Source organism: Manis javanica, chromosome 10, assembly GCF_040802235.1.
Source record: "Manis javanica isolate MJ-LG chromosome 10, MJ_LKY, whole genome shotgun sequence".
NCBI classification, from domain to species: Eukaryota; Metazoa; Chordata; class Mammalia; order Pholidota; family Manidae; genus Manis; species Manis javanica.
The window spans coordinates 45795364-45804755 of record NC_133165.1 but is presented as its reverse complement, the minus strand read 5'-3'; the positions used below and the strand labels follow the sequence as shown (position 1 = coordinate 45804755).

Here is a 9392-nt window from a genome sequence, read left to right as displayed (position 1 = left end):
GGCCCCAAAGGTCAGAGGGGAGATCTCACCACTGACAGTGGTGGCAAAGGTAGCTCTTCAGAAGCAAGGGTGGACCGTCTCAGATGCCACAGAACTGTACCTTAAGGTGCTGGAGTTTGCCTAGGAGGCTGGTTTGGACCTATGAGCTCATCTGTGCCAACAGGTTAATAACTGAATTAAAATCATTCCAATAATATGCCCACACATCTGGCCAAAAAAAAAGGGCCACTCTCACATCTCTACCCCAGAGAAGCCACACCAGAGCACGCCTGGGTTGGGAGGAAGGCAGGATCTCTGTGTTTTTATTAAAGCCTTTGATTTCTGGTAGTGGTGTTGCCAGCTGAGGATGGAGAGGTGTGTGCTGGTTCCAGAACATTCTGGAAGCTTAAGGGTTGATGCTGCTCATGACTATGAATCACCCCCAAACCCAAGTATTTAATGAGTTCTGAAAGAGGAGCTTTGAGGCATGTTCTAGAGGGACAGAATGGGGCAAGGCATGAGAGCCCAAAAGCAGCACCACAGAGGGTTGGGATCATCCTCCAGATGTCAAACTGCTAGGCAGAGTTCCCTAGGAAAGAATCAGAATTTTGATTCTTTGGATCCAAGCTCATGTCTTCTTATCCCTCCATCCACTCCCTAAGCCCCACCTAGCTATCCATCAACCATTCTCCTGCTATCTATTCATCCATCTACCCATCTATCCATTAACCCACCACTGTCCTTCCACCTATCCATCCATTCATGCATTTCTCCATCCACACTTACACCCATCATTCCCCATCCATCTGTCTGCCAATCCATGTATCCCTCATTCATCCACCCACCCACTCACCTCTCTTCCATCAATGGATCTTAATAAGGCACTCATAAAGTCTCGATGAGCCCCTGGTATCTTGTCTCTATACTCCAGTGGTTAAACTATTTCTGTTTCCACCCTCTCCCATCCTAAGAACACACACACATACATACACACTCATATTCATTCTACTGAGACTCAGCTCTCTGCCTTTGCTTATGTATGCCCCACCACTTGGAATACCCCTACCAGCCCATTTTTTCCTGTAAAATTCTTTCTTTAGGTGTTACTTCCTCTAGGAAGCTCCATGTTTCCTTTCCTTCCTGTCCCAAATGAGGCTGGGATAAATGCTCTTCTCACTGTTCCCATTTCTATTATGGGGATGTATCTCTATTATAACCAGCCATTTACTTGGCTGGATCCATACTAAATTGTGAACTCTTCAAAGGCAGAGACTACCATTCATTTCTGTGTCCCAAGCTCCTGAAACAGGGACTCTAAATATTTGGTTAATACTAAATGGCCTTGTAATCCACCAGGCCCAGGGCATACCTTGTCACGAGGGGATGGCAGGAGGTGTGCCTTGGTATGGGTATGGTTTCTGTCAGAGCTAGAGAAGAAAGGAAAAGAAAGGCTAAGAGCTCTGAATTCAAGGGTCAGAACAAAACAGAATAAGACCACATGGTTTAAAAATTCCCCTACCCTGCTGGGATGTTGTCAAACCCTTGCTCTCTCCCCTACAGGCTCCTCATCATTCTCCCAGGACAAAGGGCTTCTCCCTTGAAGCCTCACCGGGTATTGGTGCCTCAGGTCTTGGTGAAGAACACTGGAAGTAGAGACCCCAATCGGAGAAATTACTATCTCTACAGCCAGTAAAAGGTGTTGATAGGAAGGGAGGGGCTGAGATGATTCCAGGCCAGCAGTGAGGAGTGGGTCCTGGGTTCATGGGTCGGGGGGCACAGTTCAGTCCTAGGGCTGGCTGTGGGAAGCAGGAAAAGGCTGACTTGTGAAGAGGTCAGCTGTGGTTGAAAGGGGTCAGGGTCTCGAAGGAAGGGCAGGGAAGGGTTTCTGGATACAGTGGTCCTGGAGTGAGGGTCACCATGTTTGGAAATCTGAGTTATCGGTCTTGTGTCTGTTTTTCCTTGGTATGCATGGGGTTCATGTGGTAGCTAGCGATAAACAAGGCCTTATCGGCGAGTTCTGTGCTGACCTGGGTCAGGAATTCCCCAGAACGGGATAATGAAACCTTCTGGGAAAGGGAGGGTCAGAGGGGCTCAGGCTGGGAGTTCCCACATGGGAGTCCTGGGTCTGAAGGTCCCTAAGTTGGGGGCTCTGGGTCTAAGGAGTCTGGTACTGGAGGACTGGGCCTTGAAATTCGTCCCAGAAGGCCCTCAAAGTTGGGGGCAGCTTTTGGGGGTCTCAGGGCCTAGTGCTGGGGACTATGGGCTCAGTCTCTAGGCTAGAGTCTCAAGGCTGGAGGTTTCAGTGCCTAGGAGCCCCCCACTTCATTCCCCCAACCCACCCCTGCTCACCAGATCTCCACCCAAGGAGGTTGCTGCTTCACCCAAGGAGGCTGCAGGTTGGGGCAGCCAGCTGCCCATTTTCTCCTCATTCCTGGTAGGAGTGGATGCCATCCCTCTGGGAACAGTTGGAGCCACTGTTAGACTGAGACACCAGCCCATCTCCCCCAGACCCATCCCATCACCATTCCCTGGGCTCACATTTAAGCAAGGCCTTTAGGTGAACCCTCCTGTGATCTCAATTCTCCCTCTGCAAAAAAAAAAAAGCCAAATCCGTTGCCTTAAATCTTCGCGGGTCAAGGACGGGGTGGAAATGCCCACAACAATCCCTTCTCCCACCTTGCCCAGGGGACCTCCTTCCCATCTTCCCACCCAAGGCCCTTTCCAAGACAAGGCAGCCTCCGTGCTGCCCCGGACCTCATAGATGGGCAGAAATCTCGGGCTACTCGGCATGAGGGAGGGTGGAGAGGGCAAAGGGGCACCTATTATAGGTTCGGGGGGTACGGGTAGCTGGAGTTGGGGAGGAAGGCTGGAAAGAGGGGGACCCGGGGCGGTGCCGCTACCCGTGCTATAAAAATCCTGGCGTCTGCGGAGTTTCCGCTGCTTCGTTGCCGGGAGACTAGGGACTCTAGAACCGAAAGCAGGGGGCCATTTTCCTAGCCTATCGCATGCGCTCCTACGGCCTCTCCTCCTCCCAACTCTAGGTCCCTCTTTGGGGGCGGTGAAACTTGAAGGAGCCAGAGGAGGCTTGAGAAACTTGGAAAGGTCACAAAAGGTGGAACCTGAGACCTAATCCTCCTACCACTAGGGGCATGCAAGAAGCAACCCCGCCCGCAACAGCCCTCCACGGTCATCTCTCCGCGTGGAGACGGCGAGAGCAAACGAGAGCAAAAGAGAGGGGGCGGGGAAGAAAAAAAATGTGGACTCTACTAAATCAGCTTGCCTCTCAGGAGGACGGAATCTTTTCCCTTTTCTTTGTCTCCAGGATGCCATGCCCTCCCCCGGGAGGAAAGCAGAGATGGTCATCTAGGCCTCCTTCTCTTTTGACCTCTCCTTTTTCGTTCCTTCCTTTGCTCGGTGTCTCTGGTTCATCTCCCCCTGTCTCTAGCAATTTGGTACGAGCCGAAGGAAAGGGACAGAGGGAGGAAGAGGAAAAGGAAGCGGGCAAATCTTAAAGGGAGCGCAGCCATTTTTAAGCCTCTTTCTTTTTCCAATTTTGCAAGGTGCACAGTAGAGCGGCGGGGGCCTCAGCTGGGGACCGGAGCGCCTGCGGGGCGGGCGGAGGCGAGGGTCTGCCCACTGGAAGGGCCCCGCGCACCTCCGGCCCATGCTCCGGCGGGCAGCGAGCTTGAACATCTGGGGCTGGCCTGGGGCGGCAGGGTCTTGTGCGCGGTTGGCGCGGCCGCTGCGCCGGGCCGGAGGGTGAGGCCGCGCTGCGGAGCGGGGATAGAGCTGGCACCTCCAGATCAGATCCGTGGCGCCTAGGGGGCCGCCGCGATGCCAGGCGAAAATATCTTCCTGTTCGTGCCTAACCTCATCGGTGAGTGTTGTTTGCGGCTCCCGGGGTCGAACGCGAGGGCGAGGGTCCTTGGGCAGGCTCCCTGATCCCACCCTGTCTCCCCTCGTTCCATCCCAAGGTTATGCCCGGATTGTCTTCGCCATCATTTCTTTCTACTTCATGCCCTGCTGCCCCCTCACGGCCTCCTCCTTCTACTTGCTCAGCGGACTTTTGGACGCTTTCGATGGACACGCTGCTCGAGCCCTTAATCAAGGTGATATACAATTCTTATATCCAGAAGTCCAACTACCCTCTGCCCTCTTTTACTGCTTCCTCAGGACCTCAGGGTGGGTGGGTCCTCGGGAATCCGGGAGCTTAGTCATTCCCATCGTTGTAGTAAACAGAACAGAATGGCCAGGTTTTGTAGCCCAAGGGACTTACTTAAGCTAGCTGTTGAGAAGAACTCACTGATAGTGAGGGGTGTGGGGAGCTAGACTGGACATGACAGTAGCAGAGCAGGAGATCTCTCTGAATAAACATCCATCCAACAGGTGTTTATTGGGCGTCTACTGTGTGCCAGGCACCAGCAATAGGGCTTCCAGAAGGCAGGTTTTGAGGGAGGATGGAGAGGGAAGGGGATGGCTTTTGGAAGGTTATTTTTTAATCTGTTTTCCAGACCCACTTCCAAGACTTCCCGTAAGTCCTCGAGTCTCCTTGTCTTGAGACCTGGACCCTTGGTTCTGGGATTGATGTGTTGTAGGGCTGGCTTTGTCTCACCCACGCCTACACTGCTCTCCCATGCCTCATTTCACGTCATGGTGAACTTTGCACACTGGCCTTACACCACAGAGAGCAGCCTGTTCTCTCCGGACAGTGACTGGTGAACATTTTCCATCGTCTTCTAAATTCTGCATTGGAGTTGATAACACCAAATATATAGCCCTTGTCATAGATCTATGGCCCCCAACAGCCTCTACCCACCTAATAGTCACCGTTTTTCAGGGACCCGGTTTGGGGCCATGCTGGACATGCTGACGGACCGCTGCTCCACCATGTGTCTGCTGGTCAACCTGGCCCTGCTGTACCCTCGTGCCACCCTTCTCTTCCAGCTCAGCATGAGCCTGGATGTGGCCAGCCACTGGCTGCACCTCCATAGGTCTGCGATTCTGGGGGTGTTGACCAGTTGAAGAAAACTGGCAATGGGGAGGGGTGAGACTGTATGGGAGGGAGGGTGTCCGGATGTCTGGGATGGCAATAGGCTTCTTTTGGGAAGGCCCCTTTTTAGCTCTGCTTTTTTGGAGGACTGGGAAAATCCTCTCTGTATCAGCTTCAGTTCTGCTGACAGTTGAATTAAGCAGTCCCTAAGACTTTTGACTGGATAGTCAAGGATTCCAAATAGATAACAGCTCTTGGGAAGGGGCTGGGGGCTTTTGAATGTGGCATTTTGAGTCCTGACCCTGCCCCCAGGTAGGTAATTGTTTGGGCAAAACAGGAGTCTTCAGCTTCACTGCAGCCCCTCTGAATAGAGGCAGTTGCAGTACCTACCTGGGGCGGGAATCACTAGGAGGATTGGATGGGCGTTCATGGTAATGAATGCTCATGGAGTCCCCCTACTTTCTCCCCAAGTTCTGTGGTCCGAGGCAGTGAAAGTCACAAGATGATTGACCTGTCTGGAAATCCAGTGCTTCAGATCTACTACACCTCCAGAGTGAGCATTTCCTGCCCCTCCCTTATTTACTAAGTTGATGCCAAGTCCTGGGCTGAGCCCTGGTCCCAGGTTAGCACTGGAGGGACAGCTAGCCCCCCAGCCTGTCCCATGGGAGAAGAGGTCTGTAAGCTGAAGCACTAAGGAGGGTAGGCTCAGTGGGAAGGGCCTGTGTGAACTGGTTCAGGCTTTAGTGGGCCTGAGGCCCAGGTGCACCGAGGGAGGCACTGAGTGACTGGAGGGGAGTGGGGGGCAGGTAGGAGGAGTGGAGAGGTCACAGAGCCAGCTCTCAAAAGGCCTTAGGCCATGACAAGGAGTGCGGGCTTTATTTGTAGCAGAGGCAGCTTCTCAAAGTGCTTTTCAAAAGAGAGACAGTATGTGGAGATGGCTCTTTCCTCTTAGCCCCATCCCACCCTCTGCACCTGCTCCTCCAGTACAATGCCTTCCTGCTACCTGCCCTCAGAGGGTTCTGGCCCTGACCCCTGAGTTGGGGGATAGGGTCAGGGCGCAGTGCCCTGCCCTCTTGTTAGCAGCCTTTTTTGCTGTTTGTGCAGCCTGCTCTGTTTATCCTGTGTGCTGGGAACGAACTTTTCTACTGCCTCCTCTACTTGCTCAATTTTTCCGAGGGACTTTTAGGTAGGAAACGGGCTGGGCAGGAGGATGGGAGGGGGTTCTGGCCTGCCCAGGGAGATGAAGCCAGCAGCCACCTGGGCCCCTTCCTCACCTGCATCCCATTTTCTCTGTGTTGCCCTGGCTCCCTTCCCACAGTTGGCTCTGTGGGTCTCTTCCGAATGGGTCTCTGGATCACTGCCCCCATTGCTTTGCTGAAGTCTGTCATCAGTGTCATCCACCTGGTCACAGCTGCTCGAAACATGGCTGTCCTGGATGCAGCAGACCGTGCCAAGAAGAAGTGACCCTGGAACCTCCAGCCCCTGGCTGTCCACCTGCCCTGGGAGTCTCACGGTACCACGAGGGTCCCCTCTCCCTCCCAGGAGGTCCCACTCTCATGTCTTCCTAACATGTTATCCAACATGCTGGGAACGGGGTAACCCTCTCTGGGGATGTCATGTTCTCCATAATCCTGAAGACCATTCCCATCCCTGTGATCCCCAAGGACCTGGACTTCAAATAGGAAAGATGTTCTGGTGGCCCCACCCATAAGGGCAGTGCTCCTGGGGCACCAAGAGGCCTGAGGACTGGCATTGTCACACATGCTGGCTCAGCGCTGGGGTCTGGCTTGACCTGAGACTTCAGGGACACGAGTGTGAGGGAGATTGGGCAGGGGCCAGGCTTCGCAAGAGGCAGGGAGTCGGACCTCTGCTCCTGGCCCGAGGAAGCCTGCAGGTGCCAAGGCCAGAAGAAAAGGGGCTGTCTGGAACCTTTCCCACTATAGCCCTCTCTGTCCAGTCTGTCTTGACTGAAAGCCTAGATAATAAAGGCAGGGCTTCACTATCCTGGGCTTGGTTTCCTTTGAGATACTCTGGGTTGAGGGAAGACTGGGGGAAAAGGGATATCCATCTGGATGCTTTTACCCCGGTTGTTCACTCGCTGACTCCTTGCCACCTAAGCTGTTGCCATGTCCTCATTGCTCTACTGCTTTATTTTCTGACACTGGCCGTCCATATTTATCGGTGTGCCTGACGTTTTCCACCCCCCCACAGAATGTAAACTGAAAGCACAGACTTTTCTTGTTCCTTCTCTATCCCTGCAATAAAGGTTAACCTTAACCTGGCGTATCATAGCTGCTTAATAAATATTCACAAGTAGATCAGTTGGTTTCTCAGCATGCAGTAGTCCTTAGACCTTCTGTGGGATGTGTCTTAAAAATTCAGCTGCTTAGACCTTGTGCCAGACCTTAAGTCACCATTGGTGGGGGATGGGCCCAGAAGTCTGCATCTTTAATAAACTCCAGGTGGTTGATTCCTCCCAGTAACATTGAGAATCACTGTTCCCTCTTAAACATTTTTTGGGCACCATATAGTAGGCACTGTTCGGAGCATCCATCCGTAACAGCTACATCTAATGTCTGGCACCAAGTTTTTAAAACAATATTGAGGCTACCATATGCCAGATCCTGTGCTGAGGGCTCTTTGCAGATGTTACTCATTTTATCCATATAAAATGCTCAGAGCTTAGCTGAGAGGTCCTCAGGTCCAGGAGAGCTGAAATTAGCAGATGTGTACTGAGCCTCAACTCCTACACTCTCCCAGGAGATTGGTGGGAAGAAAGCCAGCCTCTTGGGAGTCAAGCCAGTGAAGGTGGGGATAAGCAGGGAGGTTCCTGTAGGGGATGTAACACTTAGGTGTTGGTGGTGAAGGGGTGAGTGTCTCAAGTAGAAAGGTGGTAGGGATTGGGCAGGAAGGGTTCAGGAGAGGATTGGTTCTCAGCTGAGGGAACAGGGAGGTCGGTGCCCTAGGCAGTTGTGGAATAGGCAGTTGTGGAAATGGAAATGTTACAGAAAATACTGGAAAGACCTGGACTGGATCACTGACGGAAGAACCAAGCGGCACTCAGAGGTCTTGGAGTGTTGAGGGTTATTTTACACCAGTGGGCTCAGAGGGGAGTAATCTCCCAAGGTCTGAGCCCCAAACAGAGGCAAAGGGAGCCATATATATCTGCTTCTCCATCTATAACATTCCTATGTGCACAGCAAGTGAGCAAGCAAGAGGAAGGGAGTTTAGGGAGTAAGTGCCTGGCAGAGCGGAGAGTGAAGGGGAGGGGGAAAAACAGGGCTTTCTGCTGTCTTTGCTAACAAGAGAAGAGAAGGGAGCCACCTGGACTAAATTGCTGTCCTTGCAAATTTTTCCCAGAAACATGAATGTTGATGAGACTGGATTACTGAGCACTGGTGGCTGGATATGGAAGGCAGAGGCAGCTGACAGCCCCTGTCTGATCTACGGGGTCCCAGTCAAGGGGGGAGACCCGTGGTTGTCCATCCTTTGTGAGCTCTCCCCAGCTGCATGAGTCCTGTGAGTACTTGCTCAAGTCCCGCTGACTGGCTCCTTGGCCTTGACCATTTACAGTGACATCAGGAGTCTCTACCTTCTGTAAACCCAGGAAATTGTCTAAAAAAGAAGAGGAGGAGATAGGCAGGAGAACATGAGTATCTCCCACTCAAGTAGAAAATGTACCCACACTGAGGATGCTGAGGCCCCTCCCTGGTTGAGGCCTGGAGGTTAGCCTGGTACCTCTGGTCCAAATCCAGTGGCAGGACTGAGCCCAGGAGGAACCTGCAGTGTGGTTCTGTGACCTGAAGGAGAAGGGAGAGGAAAGTCTAGACTGCATTTGATCAAGGGAGCATAGTAGAGTCACATTTATGTGGCTGTGATCTGAATGTGTACCTGCAAATGTTGAAACAATGCCTGATGTGACAGTGTTTGGAGGTGATCAGGTCAGGAGCCCTCACCAATGGGATTAGTGTCCTCACAAAAGAGGCCTGAAAGAGCTTTCTTGCCCCTTTCACCAATTAAAGACGCAGCAAGAAAGTGCCAGCTGTGAACCAGGAAGAGGGTTCTCACCAGATCCTGACCATGCTGGTGCCTTGATCATGGACTTCCAGCCTCCAGACCTGCAGAAGTGAGAAATAAATTTCTGTTGTTTATAAGCTTCCCAGTCTGTGGTGTTTTATTATAGCAGCCAGTGCAGGGTGACACATAGGTGCAGTAATAACTTCCTGGATTTCAACTATATGCTTTTAGACTGAATGAGTAGCCACCTTTTAAGGCATTCCATTTGCTCATTCCATTCAACAGGCTCTACCTCAGAGAGGGCACAGATGGGCGCCATGAATCTGCTATTACCTTGGGAGGTCGGGAGTCTCCTGGCTCTCATACTGTAATTAAAGGTAACCCTAAGTGCTGCAACAAACCTGAA

At 52.3% G+C, this 9392-nt stretch overlaps 1 protein-coding gene and 1 long non-coding RNA gene across 9 annotated transcripts; one reads left to right on the top strand and one right to left on the bottom strand.

Moving 5' to 3' along the window:
• Positions 1-274: 274 nt before the first annotated feature.
• LOC108409753 (uncharacterized) lies at positions 275-3394 on the bottom strand. Of its 6 annotated transcripts, none has more exons than XR_012122238.1 (5): positions 3260-3394; positions 2518-2566; positions 2329-2434; positions 1349-1406; positions 275-568 (listed from the first exon to the last, which is right to left on the bottom strand). It is a non-coding gene; the product is annotated as an uncharacterized lncRNA (long non-coding RNA). The 6 variants fall into 6 exon arrangements; XR_001856303.3 differs by lacking the exon at positions 3260-3394 and adding an exon at positions 3119-3216; XR_001856302.3 differs by lacking the exon at positions 3260-3394 and adding an exon at positions 2880-3097.
• Positions 3395-3519: 125 nt separating this feature from the next.
• CDIPT (CDP-diacylglycerol--inositol 3-phosphatidyltransferase) lies at positions 3520-9127 on the top strand. 3 transcript variants are annotated; one of them, XR_012122236.1, is made up of 8 exons: positions 3520-3856; positions 3954-4088; positions 4817-4970; positions 5441-5522; positions 6074-6155; positions 6288-6482; positions 8330-8488; positions 8992-9127. XR_012122236.1 is itself a non-coding variant. In XM_073215324.1 (7 exons), exons 1-6 carry the CDS (start codon positions 3814-3816, stop codon positions 6431-6433), a joined length of 642 nt encoding a protein of 213 aa, XP_073071425.1. In that variant the 5' UTR covers positions 3520-3813; the 3' UTR covers positions 6434-6482; positions 8992-9127. The 3 variants fall into 3 exon arrangements, 2 of the variants coding, with proteins under 2 accessions (XP_073071425.1, XP_017535978.1); XM_073215324.1 differs by lacking the exon at positions 8330-8488; XM_017680489.3 differs by lacking the exons at positions 8330-8488; positions 8992-9127 and having other exon boundaries at positions 3521-3856; positions 6288-7251.
• The last annotated feature ends 265 nt before the right edge of the window (positions 9128-9392 follow it).